General features: G+C 52.4%; 1 protein-coding gene across 6 annotated transcripts; it reads right to left on the reverse strand.

Moving 5' to 3' along the window:
* Positions 1-328: 328 nt before the first annotated feature.
* DPF1 (double PHD fingers 1) lies at positions 329-24,924 on the reverse strand. Of its 6 annotated transcripts, none has more exons than XM_081869334.1 (12): positions 24,515-24,924; positions 21,431-21,591; positions 20,209-20,301; positions 16,709-16,836; positions 15,565-15,654; positions 13,235-13,313; positions 11,972-12,103; positions 5,823-5,873; positions 4,847-4,966; positions 2,969-3,081; positions 1,406-1,487; positions 329-1,302 (listed from the first exon to the last, which is right to left on the reverse strand). In XM_081869334.1, the coding sequence occupies exons 1-12, from the start codon at positions 24,544-24,546 to the stop codon at positions 1,232-1,234; spliced, it is 1,152 nt and encodes a 383-aa protein (XP_081725460.1). In that variant the 5' UTR covers positions 24,547-24,924; the 3' UTR covers positions 329-1,231. The 6 variants fall into 6 exon arrangements, with proteins under 6 accessions (XP_081725460.1, XP_081725459.1, XP_081725462.1 ...); XM_081869333.1 differs by having other exon boundaries at positions 20,194-20,301; positions 24,515-24,923; XM_081869336.1 differs by having other exon boundaries at positions 4,847-4,909; positions 20,194-20,301; positions 24,515-24,922.
* Between the last annotated feature and the right edge of the window lie 1,469 nt (positions 24,925-26,393).

Raw genomic sequence — 26,393 nt, forward strand, 5'->3', positions numbered from 1 at the left:
CTCTCTCTCTCTTGCACAGAGACCCCAGATTTTGCCTGAGCATCGAGGCAAAAGGGGGGGGCAGTATCTTCAGCCTGGTACCCAAACATCCTCTTCTTCCTGTCCTGTTGTCATGGCAACAGCTCTTGCTAGAAGACACCAGCCTTGCCTTGCCAGGTGCAAGGATGAGGATGATGGCAGCGCCATGTGGGAAGGAAAAACTGCCCCTTCCATCTTTTTCTCTCTCCCCCCCCCCATATAACATCAGTCTAGACACACCTGGAACTTGACACCATGACTAGGGGGGGGGGAAGGAGGAGGCAAAAGAAGGAGCAGCGGCTGTAGGAGCTGTAATTCAGACCACATTTAATGCACAAAAACAATCCAAGCACATTAGCAGATGCAGGCAACAGAACAACACCATGTACACAAGGGGAGGGGGCTTAGTGGGAACAGCCCCTGCTAGCCCCCGACACATTTTTTTAATTTTTTGGGGGGGCTGTAGTTTCCCCACCCTAACCCCCTTTTCCAGGGGGGTGTATTTTTTCCCTTCAAGTTTTCATTCCCCCAAAATTGTAAAATCCAGCAACACTGAAAAAAATCCTGCCTTGTGACAGCTGAGCATCACCCACCCACCCTTTCCGACCCCCTCCCCTTGCCCTGCCAGCTCCAGCTGTGACCCTCTGTCCTCCCATTGCTGCAGCCAGTCACCCCCACCGCCCCCCAAAAAACCATTGCTTTTCTTCCTGCCCCCCCCACTCCACTGTTCTTTGAGAAGCTTAACTCCTCTTTCGTCTGGCCGCCTTTTCGGAGGTTGTGCCAGGTCCGAAAGAGACAGGAGCAGAGAACTGGGTTGCAGCCCAAGTGAGGGGGGCGGCGGCTGCATCCTCCCAGGGGCTTGTCTTGTGGGGGGGGGCAGGACCTGCCCACTTTCACATGCATCTAGAGGGGGCAAAGGGCCAGGAGCGGCTGCTGTGCCGTCAGCTGCCTACCCCTGGCTTTTATGGCTTTTGAGTCTTGAGTTTTGGTGACAGCCAGCAGGAGACGCAGGCAGGGTTGGGCCCCCCGCCATCGCTGCAGCTGGTGGGGGGGCGTGGAGAGAGATGGGGATGGAGGAGAAAAGGTTCTTGTGGCAGGCGAGAGGGCAAGAAACGCCCCAGGGCCTGGCAGGGCTCAGCACCATCACGGCTAAGGGCATGGAGGAGGAAGGGGGGGCGAGGATGGGAAAAGGGGGGGCCGACGGGCTCCCAGCCTAGGTCAGGGTGATGTAGGCAGACGCTTTCTCCTTCAGCTGCCGCAGGCACAGGTGGCAGCTCCAGGTTCCTGGAAACGGGGAGTGGAGAAAGGCAGAGAAGCATCAGATGGGGGCGCCTTTCCCCACTGCCCCTCCCCAAGTCCCCTTGCCTAGGGTGGGGTCCCTCCTCACCTTCGGGGGGCTCAGCCATGGGTGGGCTCAGGCAATACATGTGGTAGCCCCGGTCACAGTCGTCGCAGAACAGCAGCTGGTCCTGCAGTAGAAAAAGAGAGAAGGGCGTGGAATCGCTGCTCTGCAAGGGTGTAGTAAAGGTAAAAGGACCCCTGACCATTAGCTCCAGTCGCGGCCAACTCTGGGGTTGCGGCGCTCATCTTGCTTTATTGGCCGAGGGAGCCGGTGTGCAGCTTCCAGGTCGTGGGCAACATGGCTAAGCCCCTTCTGGCAAACCAGAGCAGCGCACGGAAATGCCATTTACCTTCCCGCCGGAGTGGTACCTATTTATCTACTTGCACGTTGACGTGCTTTCAAACTGCTAGGTTGGCAGGAGCAGGGACTGAGCAACGGGAGCTCACCCCGTCACAGGGATTCGAACCACTGACTTTCCGATTGGCAAACCCTAGGCTCTGGTTTAACCCACAGCGCCACCCGCGTCCCTCTGCAAGGGTGTACTTGTAATAATTATTAATAATAATAATTTATACCCCACCAATCTGGCTAGGTTTCCCCAGCCTCTCTGGGCGGCTTCCAACAATATTAAAATACAATAACCTATTAAACATTAAAAGCTTCCCTGAACAGGGCTGCCTTCAGATGTCTTCTAAAAGTCTGGTAGTTGTTTTTCTCCTTGACATCTGGTGGGATGGCATTCCACAGGGCGGGAGCCACCACTGAGAAGGCCCTCTGCCTGGTTCCCTGCAACTTGGCTTCTCGCAGTGAGGGAATCACCAGAAGGCCTTGGTGCTGGACCTCAGTGTCTGGGCTGGACGATGGGGGTGTACTGAGCAGGAGCTCCTCTTTGGAGGACAGGGAAGCCTGACGCCCACGAGGGCTCATTTCAGGCAGAAACGGGTCTTCCACAAACACAAATCTCCTGGGAGAGCTCAGCTAGTAGAGGGTCAGATTCTTCATCTTCAGGGTTGCGGGTTCAAGTCCCACCTTTGGCAAAAGATTCCTTCCTTGCAAGGGGTTGGGCTAGACGACCCGCGGGATCCCTTCTAACTCTACAATTCCATGATTTCAGTGGGGGGGTGGGGGTGGGAGAAAGGCTTCTGCAGGCAAAGGGAGTCTTCATCCCCTGAACTGTACTTCTCCGCCAAAGGAACAAGAGAAAAGATTCAGGACAGAGGAAATAAAAAGTCCTTTGCACAGTGCAGAGTTAAGACTGCGGAACTCTCTGCCACATGAGGCAAGCACTACTGCTGCATCCCAGTTGTGGGAAACTGCATGAGGGGGAGAGCTCTTCTTGCATCCAAAGCTTTTTTGTGGGCTTCCCATAAGGGTCACCTGGGGGGTCACAGGGTGGTAGCTTAGAGGAGCCCCTGGCCTGATCCTGCAGGCTCTCCTTAAGGGCAGGTGATCAACCCCAAGAACAGATAGAGCAATAAGGCATTCTAAGGATGGGAAGGCAGAGGCTGGGGAGATGATGGGGAGGGGGGTCTCAGCATTTGCTGAGCTCCTGGAAGGGTGGGGGGGAGTCGGTCAGATCCAGGCCCGGCCGGTGGCTCACGTACGTACGTCGTTCTCGGAGGTGCCGCAAAGACTGCAGCTCTTGCACTCAATGCACTGCCACCGGTAAGTCCGCACAGCAGCTGTCATGTTGACGGTGAACTGCAGGCAGGATGGGTGCCCTGCGCACGAGAGAGGGAGGGAGGGAGGGAGACACACAGAGCAGCACATGAGTCCACGCAGAAGCAGCCAGCCAGCGGGTGCAGCGGTTAGAGTGTCAGACTAGGACGTGGGAGAGACCTGGGTTCAAATCTCGCCACTCGGCTCTGAGTGAGGCTCGCTGGGGGTGCCCTTGCGCTGGTCACCGACCCTCTCGGCCTCACCTCCCTTGCTGGGGGGTGGGGTTGTTGGGGGGTCAAATGAGTAAATGAGGAGGGGGAGGAGCTTCTGGGGGTAAAGGTGGAATATAAATGGAATGAATGAATGACTGAATGAATGGGCCAGCTGTCCATTGCAGGAAAAGCCCTTTAAGACTTCCATCCCTGACACAAAACCTCTGCTTCAAAACTTCCCGTGAAGGAGAGTCTTCAGAGGGAGTCCACTCCGGGGTCAGACGCCTATTGTCCGAAAGTGTGAAGTTCTGGTCGCACTCAAGAAGGATATTGCAGAGGTGGGTAAGGTTCAGAAAAGGGAGGGAGCAACTTCTCCAGGAAGAAAACCTGCAGCGTCTCGGGCTTTTTAGAGGAAAGTATGAGGCGACATGGTGGAAGCGGATAAAATCAGGCATGACTTGGATAAGAGAGTTTTTCTGCGTGATTCCGATACAGTGGTACCTCCGGTTGCGAACCGGGTCCGTTCTGGATCCCCGTTCGCATCCTGAAGCGAATGCAACCCACGTCTGCATGTGCACGGGTTGCAACTCGCCGCTTATGTGCATCCATGTGACCTCATTTTGAGTGTCTGCGTATGCATGAGCAGCGAAACCTGGAAGTATTCCGTTACTTCCGGGTTGCTGTGGAGCGCAACCCGAAAACGCTCAACTTGAAGCAACTTCAACCCGAGGTATTATTGTACAGTGGTACCTCTGGTTGCGAATGGGATCCGTTCCGAAGGCCCGTTCGCAACATGAAAAGAGCGCAACACGCAGCGGTGCATCTGCACACACGCAGGTTGCAATTCGCCACTTCTGCGCATGCGCATGATGTCATTTTGTGCTTCTGCGCATGCGCAAGCAGCGGAACCCAGAAGTAACCCTTTCCGGTACTTCTGGGTCACCGTGGGATGTAACCTGAAAGAACGTAACATGAAGCGGACGTAACATGAGGTATGACTGTAAAAGAAAGCCTTCAAAATTCAACTATGGAACTCCCTGCCACAGCTCGGAGGGCTCTAAAAGAGGACTAGGCTCCTTCATAAAGGACCAGATTCTTGCACTCAGGTCCCGCTTGCAGGTTTCCCAAAAGGGGCACCTTGTTGGCCACTGGGAGAACAGGAGACTGGACTGAATGGGCCTCCTTTGGCCTGATCCAGAGAGTGATTTTACCCCTCCAAATTATCATGTGGCAACGAAGGGGTGTGTGTCAAGCAATGGCTCCTGAATGCTGGAGGGAGATGCTTGCTGACGGCATGTCCCAGTTAACCTCGCTGCCCTCAGCTCCACCACTCAAAAGTTTCCAGACACTCTTCAAGGGAAGCCCAATGTATAAAACACAGCAGTAGCCAGTCCACTGGGAGGTTTCAGAGCAGAGGTTAAGAGTGTGAGGGATTCTTTAGCTGCGATTCCTGCATTGCGGCGGGCTGGACTAGATGGCCCTTGAGTGCCCCTTCCAACTCAGAGATTCTCTGATGCTGCTCCACGTTTATACCCTGGAGGCAGGTTCCCCCACCGCTCTGCCCCGCATGGGCCGAGCCCTTCCCCCTACTTCGCCCTGCCAGCCCCGGCCTCACCTGAACGGCCACAATCCGCGCAGGAGATGAGATCCTCGGGGCAGCCGGTCTTCTTGGAGCCGCCTAGACAGAAATCACAATAACCGTTTGGTATGACTGTGCCGTCCGGTGCTTTCTTAGCTGTAAGACAACAGCAAGGAGAGGCCGAAATCAAGGGGGGAAGCCACACAGGCCTCCCTGTGCACCCCAAAATCCCCCAGCCACCCCAAGGCAGGAGGGGGGGAGTCCCACTCCTTCCTGCCTGGCTGGCCACACATTCGCCGCCTCCTCCCAGTGCATGGAGAGTTTTTGCAGCATCACAGAATAGGACAGCTGGGAAGGGACCCAAGGGTCATCTAGCCCAACCCGCTGCGGTGCAGGACTTTTGCTGGCCCCTGGTCCACATGCAGCCGGGGAAGGTTGTTGGCGCTTCCTTTCACACATGACAAATGCCCCACTGGGCCATCATCAGCTCATGCAGGGGGCTTGGCAGCCCATGAACACATGCATCCATCACGAAGGATTATACAGCCCATGCAGTTTCATCCTCTGTACCCTAAGTTTCTGGTCCTCAAGGCCTCCTTCCCCAAGACCTCCTTCTCCCTTGCCCTGCAGCCCATCTTTGGCCCAAATTCATTTGAAATGCACCAGAATCGCAGGAGGGGGATGAAATCAGCAGAGCAAGGGAGTGCCCCCCACCCCCCAGATAGAGGAATTTCATCTCTCCTGGTTGCAGAAGGAGGAAGCGTTTGGGTTTTGGTTCGGGGGGGGGGCCTCTCTCAAACAAGAGCCCCCGCAGGTGGATCACCACAACTCTGGAGAAGCAGCCCGCAGGGTGAGGAAGGGGGAACCAAGGCACGAAAAGGGTGGCTCCCCCAGGACTCGAACCTGCACCGCCGCCCCCCCAGGAGACGGTGGGCAGAGGGGAGAACCAGGCACACTTGCCAAGGCCACCTCTTCCTCCTCCTGCCTCCCCGCCTCATAGGGATGGTTTTACCTGTGTGCCTGCGCTGGTTCTCAGGGACCCAGTTCAGCTCTTTGTAAAACTCTGGAGGAAGCCAGACATGCAAAAAGATATATATAAAAAAAATGGAAATAAGCAGGAGGGGGAAAATAAAAATAAAAATGGAGCACATCAAAATCAGCCGCGTGAGAAGAAGCCAGTCGGGTTTCCATGAAAGGAATCGTTTTTTAAAAAAATAAATATATATATATATATATCTGCATCTTTGGAATCAGCAAGCAAAGAAATGAATATGTAAAAAGAGGGAGGGGGAGCTTTGTGAAAGGATGGAGGGGTTTGTGGGGTGGAGGCGCACGGAAGTGAGTCTTTGGCATTGTAATTGGGGGGTGGGGGGGTGCGCAAGGGGGTGGGACAACAGCAAAAGAGGCGCTGGTAGCTAAGAAACAGGCAAAATCCAGTTCTAGGATTGAGCCCCCAAGTTCCCAGAGGGGGCAGCCCAGAGAGAAGCAGGCACAGCCCTCTGGGTCAGAATGGGGCAAATTTTCTTGCCCACCCTCCAACCCATCTGAGGTGGGGAGGGGGACCCTGGCGTCCTGGCCCTCGTTCTCCAGAGATTGTGGTGCTAACCAAGTCCCTTCCCCCAATCTCCTGCTCTTTGTGCAGATCCAACTACATCAGTATGCACTGGTGGTCGCCATGGCAACTGTCTAGAAAAAAAGGATGGGATGCATGTTAGTTGGGGGGGCAGGAGAGAACTCTCCTCTCTCTCCCCCCCACTCTCTCTCTGTCTCTCTCTCTGTCTCCCCCCCAAGCTTTGAAAGCTAGACTTCCGCCAACCACACCCCGTTTCCTTATGCAGTTCATGCCCCCCCATCATGATGTTCCCCCCTCCTCAAAAAAAGGGGGAGGGGAAAAATCACATCTATTCAGTCTCCCTTTGCAATGCACCCCCCAAACACACACACACTCCCCCCCCACTGCCTCAGTGCTCTCTCAAACACAGCAATTTTAAATGGCCTAATAGACAGCAGATTCCTAGATCGTTGCTGGGGGGGGGTGTTAATGCACCTGTCCGCCCCCTCCCCGAAAACAAACTTCCCTTCCATCACATGTATAACACAGAACACAGAGAACACACTGCTTCAGTCTCATTATTCACAGAGATGGGACTCAGCCAATGGGAAAAGATTCTCACACACAACAACGCAACACAACAACAACAACACAACAGAGAGAGCATGGGATATTCAGAAAGTTGCACAGAGTTTTCATGGCATCATAGAATTGTACAGTTGGAAGATGCCCCCAAGGGTCATCCACACCAACCCCCTGAAATGCAGGGATCGCAGCTGAAGGATCACTGACAGGTGGGCAAAATAAATAATATCGGTTTCAAGGGACATCCTTCTGTTGTCCCCTTGATTATTTTACACTTTTCAGTTATCACATTGCTCACAATCAGCACGGCCTGTTGTTCTGAACAGATTGCCTCAATACCTCTGCCAAATACCTCCCCAAAGTTCATCATTTCTATTGTCTTCTTCATAAAAAGTCCACGAAACATTGTCAAAGGCCTTCTCTGCGTCTATAAACATCCGTGCCACTTGTTTTTTCGTTTCTGACCTCCAAGGAAGGGTTTTCTCTCTCTCACACACACAAGACTTTTCAGAATCAAGAGGCCTTCGTGTGCCTTCACACAAACTGAGCCTTTGGAAGACGGACCTCTGTGTGCATTCATACAAAGGCACCCACCCTGGAATAGGTGCCCTCTCATGCTGAAGATTGTGGGTGCTCGCAAGGAAGGGCTTCAGCTTTGCCCATTGACTTGGGGGGGGGCAGTCCCCACGAATATATTATTATGGGTGGCAAAACACCCATAATAATATATATTTCTTGGGCTCCATAATCACTGCAGATGGTGACAGCAGCCATTAAATTAAAAGACGCCTGCTTCTTGGGAGAAAAGCAACGACAAACCTAGACAGCATCTTAAAAAGCAGAGACATCACCTTGCCAACAAAGGTCCATATAGTTAAAGCTATGGTTTTCCCAGTAGTGATGTATGGAAGTGAGAGCTGGACCATAAAGAAGGCTGATGGCCGAAGAATGGATGCTTTTGAATTCTGGTGCTGGAGGAGACTCTTGAGAGCCCCATGGACTGCAAGAAGATCAAACCTCTCCATTCTGAAGGAAATCAGCCCTGAGTGCTCACTGGAAGGACAGATCCTGAAGCTGAGGCTCCAAGACTTTGGCCACCTCATGAGAAGAGAAGACTTCCTGGAAAAGACCCTGATGTTGGGAAAGATGGAGGGCACAAGGAGAAGGAGGCGACAGAGGACGAGATGGCGGGACAGTGTTCTCGAAGCTACCAGCATGAGTTTGACCAAACTGTGGGAGGCAGTGGAAGACAGGAGTGCCTGGCGTGCTCTGGTCCAGGGGGTCACGAAGAGGCGGACACGACTAAACGACTAAACTACAACAACAAACACCCACAGCCCCCCTGGAGCTGGCTCCAGGATATGCATTCAGTCCACCTTCGGGGGCATATTTGTGCCCCCCAACACACAAACCCATCAGAAGCACCAGAACAAGACACAACCACCTCTGCCTCTCCCTTGTTTGCAGATCAGCTGCTCCCTCCCTCAGGGATGTCTACCCCACCCCCACCCCAGGCCCCCTCCTCACAACAACCCCCACCAACAGCAAGGCTCCTCCAAGCGTCTCCAACTTAATTGAAATGATAAATCAGACCAAACGGGGGAAATATTACACCTGCCAACTCCACCCACCAGGTTGCCGTGGCAACCTCATCCCGGCAGGTGGGTGGGGGTGTTAAAAATGAAGACCCTCACTCAGTGCAGGGGGGGGGTGTTAGCAAGGAAGAGGAAGGGAAAGGAACAGTGCAGCCACCATCTCAAGGTGGCAGCGTGCATGTGAAGACACCCAGTAATTGCACTTTGCATATGCTAATTCAACCAAACCAGCCTGGCAGAGGTGGAGCTTCTGCAAGAAGCAGGGAGCCAAGGAGGTGAGGTGGCAGGTTGTGTTTCTAAAAGAGTGTTGCCGATTGGGATGCGGCTGTGTTGGAATGTCAGAAGAGCCTTGCAAAGGCTCAGCCAGTCCAGGATCCTGTTCTCACAGCAGACAGACAAACGCCCATTATGGGAAACCCGCAAACAGGATCCGAGCAAAAGTGCAACTCTCTCCCTCCTGGGGTTTCCAGAAACTGGCATGCGGGGACATTGCTTCCTCCGACTGGAGGGCAGAAGTTGGTGGTCATTCCTGCCTCCAGTGGGAGGGAATTCCGCAGCTTCACTCTGTGCTGCATTAATAATAATAATAATAATAATAATAATAATAATAATAATAATAATAATTTATTTATACTCCACCCATCTGGCTGGGCTTCCCCAGCCACTCTGGGCGGCTTCCAAAAAAAATTTAAAATACTGTAATACATCAAACATTAAAAGCTTCCCTAAACAGGGCTGCCTTCAGATTAATTCTAAAAGTCTGGTAGTTGTTGTTCTCTTTGACATCTGGTGGGAGGGCGTTCCACAGAGCAGGAGCCACTACCAAGAAGGCCCTCTGTCTGGTTCCCTCTAACTTGGCTTCTCGCAGTGAGGAAACTGCCAGAAGGCCCTTGGCGTTGGACCTCAGTGTCTAGGCAGAACGATAGGGGTGGAGACGCTCCTTCAGATATACTGGCCCAAGGCCTTTAGGGCTTTTAAAGGTCAGCACCAACACTTCAAGTTGTTTTTGGAAACGTACTGGGAGCCAATGTAGGTCTTTCAAGACCGGTGTTATGTGGTCTCGGCGGTCGCTCCCAGTCACCAGTCTAGCTGCTGCATTCTGGAATAGTTGTAGTTTCCGGGTCACCTTCAAAGGTAGCCCCACGTAAAGCGCATTGCAGTAGTCCAAGTGGGAGATAACCAGAGCATGCACCACTCTGGCAAGACAGTCTGCGGGCAGAGAGGGTCTCATCCTGTGTACCAGATGGAGATGGCAGACAGCTGCCCTGGACACAGAATTGACCTGCACCTCCATGGACAGCTGTGAGTCCAAAATGACTCCCAGGCTGCGCACCTGGTCCTTCAGGGGCACAGTCACCCCATTCAGGACCAGGGAGTCCCCCACACATGCCTGCCCCCTGTCCCCCAAGAACAGTACTTCTGTCTTGTAAGGATTCAGCCTCAATCTGTTAGCCGCCATCCATCCTCCAACTGCCTCCAGACACTCACACAGGACCTTCACCACCTTCACTGGTTCTGATTTGAAAGAAGTCTGTCGCAAACCTTCCCACGTTCCGCTTCCTTGCATGCCCAGTGTTATGAGAGAGGGAGGGGAGCTTTTCTCTATCCGCTGTCTCCAGGACGTGCATAATTTTTTAAAACTCATAGTAAAAATAATAAACTTCTCAGAGTTTTCTGAAACCAGAAAGGCACAAAATGTGGCACCCTTTCCCTCTTTTAGCTGTCCTTTCCCAAATCTTTCCCGGTTCTGCTTTTGAGGTAAAGCAACCGGGACTGTACACGGGACACCCCAAACGTGTTCACGCCAGAGCACTGTGAAATGGGCTGCTTTGTTTATTTTGACTTATTATACCATAAATATGCGTGCCACCCAAATCTATTATCATAACCTTCCAAATCCAGCAATTCCATATTTTCTAATTTCATCCATTCCTTCAACCAACAGAGGCAAGATGCTTCATAATACAATTTCAAATCTGGCAGGGCGAAGCCTCCTCTTTCTTTTGCATCTCTAACAGCTTAAACTGTATTCTCGGGTTCTTTCCCTGCCAGATATACCTTGAAGTTGTTTTTTGCCAATCTTTAAAAATGGCTGCCCCTTTGATTATTGGAATTGTCTGAAACAAAAATAACATCTTTGGTAGCACATTCATCTTAATAGCTGAAATCCTACCACAAAATGATAACTTCAACCTTCCCCATATTTCTAGATCTCTTTTAACACTATTCCACATTGGCGTATAATTGTTTTGAAATAGATCAATATTTTTAGAGGTTAACCAAATTCCCCAAAACTTAACTCTTTTAACAACTTCTATACCTATTTGTTGCTGCAATACTTTTACCAGGTCCTGTTTCATATTTTTGACAATTATCTGAGTTTTCTTTTTGTTCAATTAAAAACCTGCCACCTGCCCAAACTGTTCAGTTTTCAGCTCCTTTTCCTAAGGATCTCTGACACGGAAGAAAGATCGGAAGCTGCCAGCAGGGACCCACTTAGCTTCGGGCTTCTGCTGCTGATTCAGACCAGCTGGCAACACCTTGCCAAAACAGACCTTTCCTGGGCCTGAGGGGGTTTGGCATCGAACTGGGACGCCCCTGAGCAGCACAGGCTGAGAGGAAGAGGCCTTTGGGTCAGTCCAGCAAGAGGGGCAAAGGCCTCCCACGCAGGGAACAGCCTCAGGAACACCCACTGCCCCTGAGGCTGGCATCAAAACCACACGTCCTCCAAGGCATCGCCCATAGGAATAAAATATTCCCCTTTGGGCACTCCCCTTTGGGCACTATTTCAGAGGCAGCAGTGGCTCCTCGCTCGCTTCTTGGACAGACTCTTGCGTTTTGGCTCATCTGGCTGGGCATTCTCAGCAGCCTCCGCCCACCTGGTGCCCTTGGGATGCTGTGGACCACAATTCCCACCCTCCCCAGCCACCGCAGCGGAGACTGATGGGAGATGTAGTCCTGCGATGGCTCTCCTGGTTTCAGACCAAAGCCCTTTCCTTAGCCGGAGATGCTGGAGGCCTGCAAACTACGCTCTCATTCGTTCCTTCATTGCATATTTATATGCCACTTTCCCCCCCAAGGAAAATTGCATTTATATGCCACTTTTCCCTCCAAGGTCCTTCTCCTCCCCGTTTCGTCTTCACAACAACCTTGCAAAGTAGGTTAGGCTGAGCAGGACCGTGACTAGCCCAAGGTCACCTGGGGAGCTTTGTGGCCAGTGAGGGGAGGACTCGAACCCAGGTCTTTCCCAAGTCCTAGTTCTCATTTAATCCCTGCAGCAGCAACAACCCTGCGAGGTAGGTTAGGCTCTAGTCACCCGGGGAGTTTCATGGTCAATGAGTGGGGATTCGAACCCTGATCCCTCTTTCGGGTGGTGGGGTTAAGCGTTCCCTGCAGCCAAAGGAGAGGTGGCCAGGAAGGGTCACTCACGTTTGTGGTTGTTCTTGCGATGGAAGGGGAGGGTGTGGCGTTCAGGGCCCTCCTCGCCCTCCTCCTCTGCCAGGTGCGTGTGAGTGTAGTGGTAGCTGAGTCCCGGGCGGTTCTTGTAGCGCTTCCCACAGACTGAAAAGGAAGAAGCAGCGTAGAATTGTGGAGATGGAGTGGGACCCCAGAGGGTCATCCAGCCCAACCCCCTGCCCCGCCATGCTCAAGAATCCCTGGCAGGTGAAAAGAACCCACAGGGCACAGGAACATAGGAATCTCCCTTATGCCACTGGTCCATCTAGTTCAGTGCTGCCTACACTGGTTGGCAGCAACTCTACAGAACTTTGGGCTCTCTCCCATCTGTAACTGGAGATGCCAGCAGGAATTGAACCCAGAACCCTCTGCATCCAAAACATGTGCTCTGCCACTGAGCTGGCACCCAGGGGACTTTCTCAAAATGGGTAAACTGGGGGTGGGGTGTCCCATCCCCTGGAAGAGGCAACCCCTGCCCTTAACCCCCTGGAAGAGGGTCACCCATCAACCCTACCCCCTGCCTCTAATGCAGCCCTGTCTCTAATTCCCCTCCCCACCCCATGTACCACTCAGTTGCAAAAAGAACACCTCTAAGCGCTTTACTAAAGGATAAAACTGTAAAATCCAGACAGGTTTGCAAAGATTGTGGTGAAGGCACCTGGTTACTATCATGAGGCAGGGAGTTCCAAAGTGTAGGTGCTGCCACACTAAATGATGGAGTTTTTCCAAATGCAGAAGGGGGATTTTGTGGTAGGGCCAATTCAATCTCACAGGCAAATTGGTCCCAAGTGTTTAAGGGGTCTTATTTATTCATGGTTATATTTATTAAATTTGCTAGCCCAAAGCAACTTACAACCAATACACTAAGAGTAACTCCTGGAACTCGGCCCAGGAGCAAATTGGCAATCTGAGCATCGGAGTTACATGCGGACAAGACCTGTCTCCGCTCAGCACTCGCGCTGCAGCCTTCTGCACTCCCAACAGCTTCCTCACATCTTCCACACCATCCCTGGCTCTTGGCCACAGCTCCCTGCCCCCTGCTTCCACCCCGAAGTCCCCCAGACCCACAGAGCTGCCCATTCAGCGCCCTGTGCTCTGACCCCTCCTCTAAGCGTTTGGAGACACCCCTGGGGGCTGCTTCTCCTGAGCCAGGAAGTGGCAGCAGGAACGCTCCCCTGGCCCCACTGCAACCCACCTCCACCCTTTGCCCCAAACCGCCATCAAAGGGGCACTCACTGTCGCAGACATAAGGCTTGTCTCGGTCTTCCAGCAGCGCCGCGTCCTGCCTCTTCCGCAGACCCCCGATGCCGTAGGCCTGGGGAAGAGAGACAGGCTGCTCTCAGTGCTGATACATTCTGTTTTTAAATAAAAAGCAAGCTCCTAGACCTCATGGGCATGGCGGATGGGGAGAGGGAGAGATTGCCTTGAGCTCATGAGAAGATGAAACTAGCCAGCTGGTTCAGGTCCAAAGGGGGCTCATCTAGTCCAGCCTCCTGTTCTCACAGTGGCATAGCTGTCAACCGTCCCTTATTTGGCGGGAAGCTCCCTTATCCCAGCGCCGTGTCCCGCTGCTGTCCCTTATTGATGATGTCCCTTAAATTTCCCGGGTTTCATGCTCGCCCGGCTCGGGAGGGAAGCAGTGGCTCAAGGTCCTCCGCCGCGAGGGAGCGCGTGCACGAGCTGCCGCGTCTCCGTCTCTCCCTTTTCCCCCTCAGGGGCGCGTCGTGAGGTGATGGGTGGCAACGGGCGGGCAGGTAGCCCCTCTCCTGCGAGACTTCCGCCACGATGTGCTGCTTAGCATCCCCTCCAACCAGTGCAGCATCTTAATGTAGTGATTTCCCCCTCTGTATCCCTTTCATAACTCTATTTTTATAAATCATTTGTCCATCCACAGTTCAAATTTTTACTACAAGTTTCCTGTCAATCCTACCAATGTATGTAACTCTTGACAATAGCTTTTCAACTAATTTATAAACTTTCCCCATGCTTTATTAAAGAGGTCCTCTTCCTAGTTTCTAATTCTGCCTGTAAGCTTTGCCATCTCGACATCGTTCATCAGTTTTGTCTGCCCCTCTTCTTTGGTGGGAGTTGTAGACCCTTAGGCTCATCTAGTCCAGCCCCCTGCAAAACACAGTCAGTCGCAGCCAAAGCAGCATGGCTCCATCAGTGGCGGATTTCTGTATAAGCTAAGCAAAATCCTTTATTTTGGCTGCTGATCCTTTATTTTCGAGGCTGCTGGTCCCTTATTTTCAAATCTGTAAGTTGACAGCTATGCACAGTGGCCAAATATCCCATAGAACCTCAGAATCCAGATAGACTGCGCCTGAGCTTGGAGGCTCCATAAGAACCTAAGAAGGGTCTGCCAACTGGTTCAGCTGCCAGCTTCAATGTTGCTTTCATTGCAAATTTTCCCGGCAATTATCCCAACCAACCGGGGGAACTCGGCAAGAGCTGAGCAGAAGCAGACCCCAAATTCCCTGAGCTTCAGGTGAGCCGAGATAAGCAGCCTGAGCTTTGCAAGAGCTGAACTGCAAGTCGGTTAAGGTCGAAATGCAGACGTCGAGCAAAATAACAAGGCCAGGGTGGGGTGGGCAGAACAAAAGGCAAATTCAGCCTGATCTTGTCGAAATCCAAAAACATGCCTCTGTGGTTTGCAGATTAAGGAATGTGATTTGAGCAGAAGCCAATCCTAAAAGAGGCTGACCTACTTTGGATGATTTTGCAAGAAGAGGAGTGGGGGGGGGGAGAGATTAGGGTGCCTCCCAGGCCCACTCTGCACAAAAAAGGGGCCAGAGTTGCAGCAGAAGAGGACCCTCATTTTACAGGGGGCTGCCTTTGTCAGGGGCCCCCACAGCATGCAGTGTGCCTGAGGGCCCCAAATTTCTGGAGCCGAGAGGAGAAAGGAGAAGGGGATGCCTCCTGGTAGGAGCTTTGCACCTGTTGTCCCAGCACAGCTGCCAGCTGTTTTTTTTGGGGGGGGCGGTAATCCTCAGATGCCCCCCCAAAGTGGGGGCCCCCCAGCCCAACATGCATTGCAGGGGTTTGGACTAGATGACCCCATGGGGCCTCTTGCAGTTCTACGAATCTATGATTCTCACCCAAAGTGCCCTACGCTGAGCCACGACGCTGGTGCCTCCAGCTCGGGGCCGTCTACTCTGACCGGCAGCTGCAGGCTCCCAGGGGCTTGAGAGAGGGATCCTTTCCCAGACCAGGAGAGGCCGGCAGGGTTTGATCCCAGGACCATCTGCCCTGTCCTCTGCTCCAAGGAGGGGAGCGGCAGCACTCTGCATGTGCTCAGCAGCACTTGCAGGGTTGAACGGAAGCTTCAGCTTCCTTTTCCTGACAGGGGCTGGCTAGTCGCTTCTGAGAAGCCCCCCAAGCAAACCTTGGCCTTTCCCTGCTGCCGAGGCCCTGCCTTGGGAACTTGCAGGTAGACTGCCCCTGCCTCTGGAGGCTCCGTTGAGCCGCCATTGCTTTAACAGTGAAGGGTCTGCTGGCTCTTCAGGCTGGGACTTGAGAAGGTTGAGAAGCCTTTGCCCCCTGCCTGCCCCCTTTCCTTGCCCCACCTTGCTCTTGGCCTTGTTCTTCCGGCGAGGGACGTCATCCTCCAGGTCGTCCGTGTCCAAGTCGTGGAGAAATTCCCCAATCGGCGCCTTCTGCAAAGTGTGAGAGAGAGAGAAGTGAGAGGGGCAGGGACCCCTCCTCTCGCAGTCAACAGCCCAGGAGGCAGGCCGCCCAATGATCGCTGACCAGAGATTTGCAGAAGATTGGAAGAAGTATATGAACCGTTTGAAGAGCAATTGTAACCTACAAATTACGCTAGCAGAACTACAAGAACTTTTGTACGGAGGAATATATGAAGTGCTACAAAGTAGATAAAGTTACAGATAGATAAAGAAAATAGATATTGGTTATGAGTTTTAAATGTAACAGGGAAAATAAGAAATGTATACTAAGGGATTAGACTGGAAATTTTCCAGACTAATAATAATAATAATAATAATAATAATAATAATAATAATTTATTTATTTATACCCCGCCCATCTGGACTGATGGAAGTCAAAAAAATTGAATAAGATGTAAAAATATGTTTAATTACTGTTGATAATGGTATGTTAAAAAAAAACAACTAATAAAAATTTATTTAAAAGAAAAAGAGAGAGAGAGAGAAGTGAGAGGGGCAGGGACCCCTCCTCTCGCAGTCAACAGCCCCAGGCTGCCCAATGATCGCTGCACTGATTGGATTATTCCTGAGCACCCAAGGAGTGCTTTCAAGATCAGACTAAAGGGGCCCCTCTAGTCCAGGCTCCTGTCCTCCCAGGGACCAAATGCCCCACAGAACCTAGGAATGCAGGTAGACTGCGACTGGAGCTGGAGGTTCCACAACAACATAATATGATCCTGCTGACTGGACACTCTAGTCTAGCATCCTGTTCCTCACAGTGGCCAACCAGATGACTGTTTTATGGGAAATCCTGGAATCAGGATTCGAACACAAGAGTGCCACCTCCTCCTGCGGTTCCCAGCGACAGACATTCGGAAGCATCGCTGCCTCCATCTGTGGTGGCATCTAACCATCTGGGCCCTCCTCTCCTCCGTGAATTTGCCCGATCCTCTTTCAAAGCCACCCTCTGCCTCTTGTGGCAGGGAGTCCCACAGTTCAACTAGGCCTGCTTAGGGGTGAGCCTGGCGGTTCTGGCTTCTCTCACCGGACAGTCCAGGATGAGCTCTTCCTCCTTCATCTCCGGCTTCTTGTCTCCCGTCTCGGCGCACAGCAAGGCTTCCAGGACGGGACCTTCGGGCAGCCCCCCCTCCTTCTTCAAGGGGGGTTCACAGTCTGGGGGAGGAAAGAAACCAAGTCAGAGGAGGAGAAGCCCCCAATTCATCCTTTCTGCCTGAATCTGGTCAACACAGAGATCCTCTGCACACAGTCATGCAGATACAGACCCCCAACTCTCCAGGGCAGCTTCTGGCCAACCTGGGCACCCCCCAGGGGGAAAACTACAACTCCCACCAGCCCCTACTAACTACCTGGGGGCTCACTGGGGGGAGCGGCCATCCTAATCTCCTGCAGGCCATCAGCTTGGGGAAGGGTCTTGACCTCCCCTGGGGTGGAGCTGATATCTGCACTGCAGGGGGTTAGACTAAATGACTCAGGGGGTCCCTTCCCATTCTGCAATCCTACAATTCTATTATCACCTAAAGGGTAAAGGGAACCCCTGATCATTAGGTCCAGTTGTGACCGACTCTGGGGTTGCAGCACTCATCTCGCTTTATTGGCCAAGGGAGCCGACGTACAGCTTCTGGGTCATGTGGCCAGCATGACTAAGCCGCTTCTGGCGAACCAGAGCAGTGCACGGAAACGCCATTTACCTTCCCGCCGGAGCGGGACCTATTTATCTACTTGCACTTTGACGTGCTTTTGAACTGCTAGGTTGGCAGGAGCAGGGACCGAGCAACGGGAACTCACCCCATCGCGGGGATTCGAACCGCCGACCTTCTGATCAGCAAGTCCTAGGCTCTGTGGTTTAACCCACAGCGCCACCTGCGTCCCTATTATTACCTAGAGGGACGCTTAGAGGCAAGGGGGAGGCAAACAGGGGCTGGAGGAGTAAAAGATAATCATTTTCTCCATCATCGTTTTATTATTTGTACTCCGGCTATCCGACTGAGTTGCCCCGGCCACTCTTCCAGCAGATATAAAAACATTAGAAAACATCAGTCATATAATTGTAAAGTTGGAAGGGACCCCAAAGTCCATCTAGTCCAACGCCCTGCAATGCAAACTTTTAAAAGCGAGTATCGCTGTCTCAATTTCGCCAGCTTTAACGGACTGATTGCAAGCGCATTTTGAATAAGTGTGCAATTAATAAGTGTGCAATTAATCGTGGCTCTTTTGAATCCTACTGTGATGTGATCTTCCTTAGTAGGTCACGCGAACCACTATTCCCAATAGTGTGTTTTTTCCCCTAGGGTGGGGGGCACTGGAGATGAGTTCATGGAACCAAGCAGGCCCAGAAAAGTTTAGGAACCAAAGGTCCAAATTGACTTTCGGTAAAAATCCTCCTTGAGGCTGCAGGGAACAGCTGCATTGATGGGAGCTGCCTTGAACCAAGCCGGCCTTTGCAGGCCAGCCTGCAGCCAAGTCGTGGGCCCCGATCCACCAGGGGAGACCCATTGCCTACACCAGGGGTGAGGAGCCCATTTGAGCAAAACAGGCAATGGATGCATTTCCTCTGGGAAATCTTCCAGGGAGGCAGGTATCCCTGGTGGGCGGAGCCAGAGGCAAAAGTGGGAGGAGCTCTTTCCCAGGTACAGTCAGAGTCAAGGTTTTCTACAAGCCTTCCCCCCCCCCACAAAAAAAATTGCATTTCCAGCATCCATCTAGGCAAGCAAAATACATCATTTATTCGTTTCATTTAACAATAGCTAGATTTGCCGCTTGCTTGCAAGAAAACCTCTGAACGGTTTACCAAAGTATAAAATGAAACACTGAGATCATAAATAAAAAGCAGGAAAACAGGTAGCTAAAAAGAAATAAAACTCAGGTAACTTCTAGATATCTGGATAGGCTAAACAGTTTTTTTAAAAAATCAGGAGCCAAAGAGAATAGAGTAAATGCAGCTGCCTGATTTCAAGAGGCTGGGAGTTCCAAAGTCTCAGGTGAAGGACACATCCCAGCCAGGCTGAAGCCCCCTGGGAAGGCACTGGGGCCAGGGAGTGTGCAGCCTAGGGGAGGGGTCAAAGGGCTGTTCTTGCACTTCCTTCTGGGGCTGAGAGCCCCCAGGTCCCCCTGCTCAACATGGCCATGACAGGCTATCCAGGGTCTCAGAGAGGGGCCTTTTTTCCAGATGCCACACCTGGGACTGTTTGCATGCTCAAGAGACACTGCGGAACTAACTGGGTGTCTGGAGAATGGAGAGAAGCCACAGGCCCAAATCTCCAGTGGGTATGTCCCGCAGAGGACCTTAATGTCCATGAATAATAATAGCTTAAAGGTCCTGGGCCCTAAGGAAGTCAGATTATCCTCCACCAGGGCCAGGGCCTTCTCAGTGATGGCTCCGACCTGGTGGAATGCTCTGTCCCATGAGATCAGGGCCCTTCAGGATTTAACCTCCTTCTGCAGGGCCTGTAAGACAGAGCTATTCCGCCTGGCCTTTAATTTGAATTCAGCCTGATCTTTTATTTCCCTTTTCCCCTTCCTCCTCTATGAAGAAACTCTTTCTGGGACCCCACATTTAAATTCTTCCCTGGTCTCCTTGCTGCCCTAGTAGAAACAACTTGGCCAGTTAGCCCTGGTGATCATTTGATGTCTACTGACTGGGTCCCCCCCACCGCCAATGACCCCTGAATTTTTGAATTTTATTTATATTGATGTGCATTTTATGTTGTATTTTTTAAAGCTGTTTTTAAGTCGCATTTTAATCAGTGTTTTATATTTGCTGTTAGTCACCCTGAACCCAGTTTTTAAACTGGGAAGGGTGGGGTATAAATAAAAAATTGTTATTATTATTTATTAAAAGGCCAAAATAACGATGAGAGCCTTCTGGCCCCGTATTTTAGCTACAATCTTTAAGTATTTTCCCTGCCCCGCTCTGCTTCTGATCTGCAACCTTACCAGACTGAGATTACTTTCCTGGGGGGACACCGGACACACACACACCCTGGCAAGAAGAATTGATGCACCATGCGGAACTGGCAAAACTGACACACAAACAACGGGACAAGGACAACTGTGACTTTAAAGAATGATGGGACCCCTTTACAAAGTACTTAAAGAAACAGCAAAATGAATTGGACTCCTTGGCAGGTTTCAAATAAACATACACAAACTTATTGGCTGTTAACATAATAGACAGACGATTCAAGGATCTTGACAGTTTGATAATATGCAGAGAATAATATGTGTTGAAAAATCAGAGAGAGGAACTGATGGAAGTCTCGGGGTGGGGGTGCGAGGGAGGGTTTATTTTTGGGGAGGGGATAAGAATGGGGAGGGGATGAAAAGAAGATGTATGTTTTGATAATTTGTCATGTTGAAATTTTCAATAAAAACTATTTTACAAACACACACAGCCCATCCCCTGTGATTCCTGCCCTGCTGGGGTTGGGCTGGATGACCTTTGGGAGCCTTTGGGCTCTACACTTGCCCTGGCACCCCCCTCCCCACCCTGTTTGCCCACCCACTCCTTACCAATCTTGAACTCACAAGGCCGCAGGCGAGGATCCTCCAAGATGTTGAGCCGCCGCTTCTTCCGCCAACAGCGAGCCGGGTAAGTGTAGATCTGGCCCGGAGCCAGCCCTAAAGGAGGGCAAGGTTAGCAGCAAAAAATACCCCCTCCCACAAAACTTTGCAGGACAGGGGGGTGGAGGAAGGAATTGGGATTTGGCCTGGGCTAAACAGCTATGGCTACCTGCTGTCCATTTATCCCCTTGAAAAATCCCTCGTCATTTTCCCGCCACTGAGGCAAAACTTAGATTTTCGTTTTTGTCCAGCTACTTTGTGAGAGGGAAGAGTCAAGACAGTGGGGGCCGCCTGCGTCTCACAGCCTGCATCCCTCCAATGCCACCTTCAAGGCTCTAGTCCATATGAGGTCAAAGTTCTCTGTCTCTCAGCTTCCTGGCTGCGTTTTGCCTCCCCTTCACGCAGTTCCTCAAGAACATGAGAATGGGTTACTGGATCTGGCCAAGGGCCCATCCAGCCCAGGCTGAACAGCTGTTCGATTGATTCGAACTCAAGAGAAATGCTCTCCCTTCCTGCGGTTTTCAGTAACTAGGATTCGGAAGCTGACTAGCCCTCTCCTCCTCCATGAGTTTCTCCAAGCCTCTTTTAAAGCCATCTATGTTGGCGGCCATCTTGTGGGAGGGAGTTCCACAGATTAACTTTCTCCTGAAGAAAGACTTTCTTTTATTCACCCTGAATCTTCCAGCATTCACCTCCGCTGGAATGTCCAAGAGTTCCAGCGTACGGAGAGAGGGAAGGAAAACTTTCCTCTGTCCTCCCTTCCATAGCACGACTCGTTTACTTTCATCCCAACTAAAGTCCCAAACGTTGCCACCTTTCTTGGAGTCCCAAACATCCCACCCACTTGATCATTTCGGTGGCCCTTTCCTGAACCTTTTCCAACTCCTTTTCGAGTCAAGGAGACCAGAACTGGATCCGCTTATTCCAAATGCATTACTCCACACAATAGATTTGTTTAAGGGCATTACGATACCTGCAGTTTTATTTTCAATTGCTTGCCTAAGGATCCCTTGCATGGAATTTGCCCTTTCCGTGGCTGCTGCACATTCCTTCTCCTCTCTCCCCCCACCCTCTTCCGGACACACATGCGGACCCCCAAGGCCTCCAGAGAAGGGTCCGCTCTATGTACAGTGCCCAGCACAGGGTGCCCTCCTCAGAGAGCACCCGCAGCCCCTAGACCCCATACCTGGTCCCCGGTGAGTCTTCTCCATCCAAATGTAGCAGTTGTTCTGGGCGACCCCCGTCTGCGAGTCGAGGAAGGGCAGGCGCATACTCCGCTCTGCGCATAGCCGGGCATTGTAGCTGCGGCAGTGCTCAATGGCTTCCCGGTAGAAATCTTCACCTAAACTGTAAGGAGAAAGGCCCACATTTCTGCACCTCTCTTAAGAGCCGAGATCACTCAGACAGTTGTCATATTTACACCTTACAAGGCATAAGTGTTTTCTGCTTGGCAAGCTGCAGCTGAGCTCTTGCAAAGCTCATGCTTCTTAACCCAAACTGCAGCTGAGCTCTTGCAAAGCTCATGCTGATTAAACTGCAGCTGAGCTCTTGCAAAGCTCATGCTGATTAAACTGCAGCTGAGCTCTTGCAAAACTCATGCTGATTAAACTGCAGCTGAGCTCTTGCAAAACTCATGCTGATTAAACTGCAGCTGAGCTCTTGCAAAGCTCATGCTGATTAAACTGCAGCTCAGCTCTTGCAAAGCTCATGCTGATTAAACTGCAGCTCAGCTCTGCTAAGAAGTTCTGGGCTGAACCAGCTGCTCCTGAATGCTTTTCTCTTGTCCTACTTGAAGGCCAAACGTATGAAGCAACAGAAACTCGACCCCGAATCCCTCACACGTTTGCTGACAAATAGTCAAAGCAGCAAAACCTGGAGAGGTCTCTGACCTGGAACTCTACCAAAAGAAGCCTCACGGAAGACCAAGCGCAAACCAGCTGGCTGCACCACTGCAGCAAGATGCTCAGTCCCAAAGCAGACTCTCTCCAAAGAAACAACTGCAAACATAGATACGGGCGGAGGTGACCCACATCCCTTTTTGGTTCTAGGGCAATAACAAAGAACATGTGGAGCCTAGGGATATTGTGGAGGGGGTAGCTCAGGAGACCTGAAACTCTGTCCTTTTGCAAGGGGCCCAGATCTCCTGCTCATTTCCCTTTTTTTTTTTTTCAAAATAAAATGACCTATAAGTAACTTTTTTTTTATTAAAGCCCAGGGCCAGAGAGGCAGCTCCCCTCTCCCCAACAAAGCCATCTTAATCTGTCCAGAGGCCTCTTAGTTTTCCAGGGAACATAAACCACAGATTATGGGTGGAGCAGAGGAGGGCCCAATCCACCACATTCAGCGTCCCAGGCTCAGAAAACCTGCTGACACCATCCCATTGCACAGAGGATGCCCTGCCAGCCAGAATTTGTCATGTGTCCCCCCGAAAGTCAGCTGGAAATTGCATCTATATGTACAACTTCACATATGCAAACATCATGCAAATGTGTGCCCCGGGCCCATGCAGCTAAGCCTCATATGCACCCTTAAGAAGAGCCTGCAGGATGCGGCCAGTGGCCCACTGATTCCAGCATCCTATTCTCGCAGTGGCCAACCAGATTCCTGTAGGATTTGACTGCAAGAGCCCCACTCTTCCCTCCTGCTGTTTGCAGAATCGTTCACTGGAGGCAGAGCAGAGCCATCCTGGCCAATCCTCTTCTAAAGCCATCCAGTTTGGTGGCCATCCCTGCCTTGTGGGAGGGAGTTCCATAGGTGAACTCTGCACTGCGCCAGAAGAAGTGCCTTGATGGAGCCATCAGGAAATAGCAGGCCTGGGGTGTATGGGGGATGATGGTGTCTGAGGAGTATCCCTTTCTGTACTGCAGAGGGGCAAGGCAGGTGAGGGGGAAGAGGCGATTTCACCTGTGGAACCACTCGCCACAAAGTGAGGACAGGGCTCCAGAATGAAGGCAGGGAAGGTGTCAGGCCTTATGAGGAGCGGTTGAGGGAGCTGGGGGCGTGTAGCCTGGAAAAGAGAAGACTGAGAGCGGGTAGGGCAGGCGTCTTCAAATATCTGAAGGGCTGTCCCACGGAATAAGGGGGCAGTTTGTTTTCTCCTGAACCAATAGATTCAAGTTACAAGAAAGGAGATTCTGATGAAATGCTAGGAAGAACTTTCTGGTGGTAAGAGCTATTTGACTCCCTAGGAATGTGGTGGAGCCTCCTTCATTCGAGGCTTTGAAACAGAGGTCAGGGGTTCTTCAGCCAAGATTCCTGCATTGCAGGGGGTTGGACTAGATGTCCCTTGTGGGTCCCTTATGATAAAACGCAAAACAAGGGGTCCAGGAAGAGCAGAACGGTTGGTACCTCATGGGAAACCAAACCTTCACGTTAAAATGTTATAGCAATTGTTAAACACACACCGGGGCTGGGAGGCCAAGCGGCTCTGGCCTTTAGCTCCTACATCCTGGGGGTTTTTTTGGGGGGGGGGGGAGACGGAGGGAGGGGAGAAAAACAAACCCCACCCCAGATGTCCAAACCCCATGGTGCTGGGAAGCGACCCACCGCAGAGTAATCCTTTTGCACACAGACCCTCTGACAACAGGGGCAGTCGGGAAGGGGCGCAGAGGTTGGGGGGGGCGGCCGAGGTGACCCCCCCAACCCAACCTCCGCACACCTGTTCCCTTGGAGCTGGTGCATGCCCGGCTGCCGGTCGTGCAAGACCCTTTATTGCACGCGCAAATACGCACGGAGGGCACCCAGACACAACACCGGCGGGCACCCTGCCCACGCTCAGGATCCGCGCGCGCGCTCGCGCTGCCCCCGGGGGAGTCTCTCCCCAAGGCGCCCCCCCCCCGCCAACCACCACCACCACCACCACAACTGCCGGGCGCTTTGTACAGGGGCGCGCGCAAGCTGGCACCCTCTCCCGGTGCGCCCATCTCCGGCGTGCCCCTCTGGCAGCAGCAGCAGCAGCCGCCCCCCAGCTGCACCGTGCGGCTGCAATGGAAGCCCGGCCGGCCTCTCCCATCCCGAGCCCCTCACCCACCCCCACTCCGCCCCCCTTCGCCCTCCCCTCCCTCCCTCCCTCCCTCCCTCGCAAGGACCAGGAGCCGCGACGCCGGAGCCCCTCGGCTGTCCGCCGCTCTCCCTCGCGCGCCCTGCAAAGCCATTCACGCCGAGGGGAGAAGGCGAGGCATCCATCGCTCTCCTCCCTGCGCTCGCCTGCCCCCCATGCCTGAGGGTGGGGGGACCTGCCACCCCCCCCAGATGTGGGGCACCCACTCACCATTTGATAGGCTTGTGCACAGCTGTAGCCATTTTGGGAAGATGTGGAGGTGCCTCTGCCTCCCAGGGCTTGCGGGTTGGTAGGAGCAGAGAGGATTTTTTTTTTCTCCTTTTCTTTCTTTCTTTCTTTTGCTTTTTTTTTTTTTTTTAAACCTCTCACATCAGAATATACTGTACAATTTTATTCATTCTCCAGCAGCCTGCAGGAAGGGGGGGCCCAATCACAGCCCAGCTCCTTTGAGCCCCGGTGCACCATGGGGAATGTAGTCCCAGGGTTGCACAGAAACCTTCTTCTCCGCCTCCACCCCAATTCTTTTCCTTTTTTCTGTTTTGCATTATTATTTTCTCTCTCCTTCCTTTGCAAGCCGCGGCAGGGGGTGGGGAAGAGTGCCAGGCGGCTGCCACCAGGGGACTACACCTCCCAGAGGGCCTTGCGTTTGACAGCTGAGAGGGAGGTTGGGTGCGGGATGGAAAGCGAAAAAAAAAAGAGGGGGAAGGGGAGAGGAGGGGTGGCAGCTCCCCGTATAAATCGCGCTGAAATAAATAAATAAAAATGCAGTTTGCATCTGGTTAGCGCGCACTTTTGTGCGATTGCATTTCAAGGGAGGCGGTTGCAGAAGCATCTGCAGGTGCAGGGGTCATCATCAATTATTGTGGTGTAAGAGGGATGGAAGGAATCCTAAATCCTGGCTTTCTTTGATCTCCAAGCTGGAAGCCCTTTCTGTGTGGGGTTATTATTATTTTTTGGGTGTGTGTGTTGGTATCTCGATTGTGTCGGAAGAAGGGGATTCTGGAATCTCGCCTTAATTCCATGCCCACGCGCGCCCACCCCCTCCCCCGCCCCACCAACCCAGTTAATGGGGAAGCTGTGCTGAAGACGAGGGTGCTCCTAACCGAGTGCAGAGTGCATTTCCCCTCCCCAGTTCAGAGCCCAGGCACAGAAGCAGCAGGAGCTTGGGGGGGGGCGCAGAACCTCCTGAGCCCATCACACACTGCCCCATTTCTCTACAGATGCGGGGGGGGGGGCGCGTGCCTGTGCATGGAGAATTCCTTAGCACTCACACACCCCCCCCCCCAAGGTGATCAGGGCATTTCCCTACAGAATCCTGTGGCCCTAGATCAGACATCCCCAAACTCAGCCCTCCAGATGTTTTGGGACTACAACTCCCATCGTCCCCGACCACTGGTCCTGTTAGCTAGGGATGATGGGAGTTGTAGTCCCAAAACATCTGGAGGGTGCCTGCCCTAGGTAGGTGGTTGGACCCCCATCAGCCAGCAGGGTCAAAGGTCAGGGGTGATTTTGGGAGCAGCAGCAACATCAGGAGGAAAAAACCAGAAAAAACCACACACACCTGCCTTCTCCAGCCTAGATTCTGCTGGGTGGGGAGAAGGAATTTATTTGGGGGGGTCGTATTTGTGTGTGTGCAGCCGATATATATATTATTTGGGGGTCACTCTGAAGGTGAGGGCACATCCCATCCCGCTAACGTCGAATTTCCTGTAGCTCAAGCCCACCTGTGTGCCCCAAATGCAAATTTGAGAGCTGTTCAGGGTCCAGCTCTCTGTACATGCTCAGAGTCCTTGTCAGCATCCTTCCACTCCTGTTTCAGGGCCAGCTGAGCCTCTCCCTCTGCCTACAGGCCCCTGCTAGGTGGGGAGCCCCACATTATTATGGGGTAGGGGGCTGCAGGGTGCCAATGTGGGGACTAGGGGCAAGAAGACCCTGGCCCACCAGTGTGTGTGGCAGGGTCATTGTCACCACTGAAGAAGAGGAAACCTAAAAGCCTTGAAGAGAGACGGCCAGGGTTGCCTGGCTCTGCCTATGGGCACTCTGCATATCCTCAGAGGCAAGCTGGCACGGAAAAGGAGTTCTAGACCAG

Source organism: Podarcis erhardii (assembly GCF_964252035.2).
Source record: "Podarcis erhardii genome assembly, chromosome: 7".
In the NCBI taxonomy this organism is placed as follows: domain Eukaryota; kingdom Metazoa; phylum Chordata; class Lepidosauria; order Squamata; family Lacertidae; genus Podarcis; species Podarcis erhardii.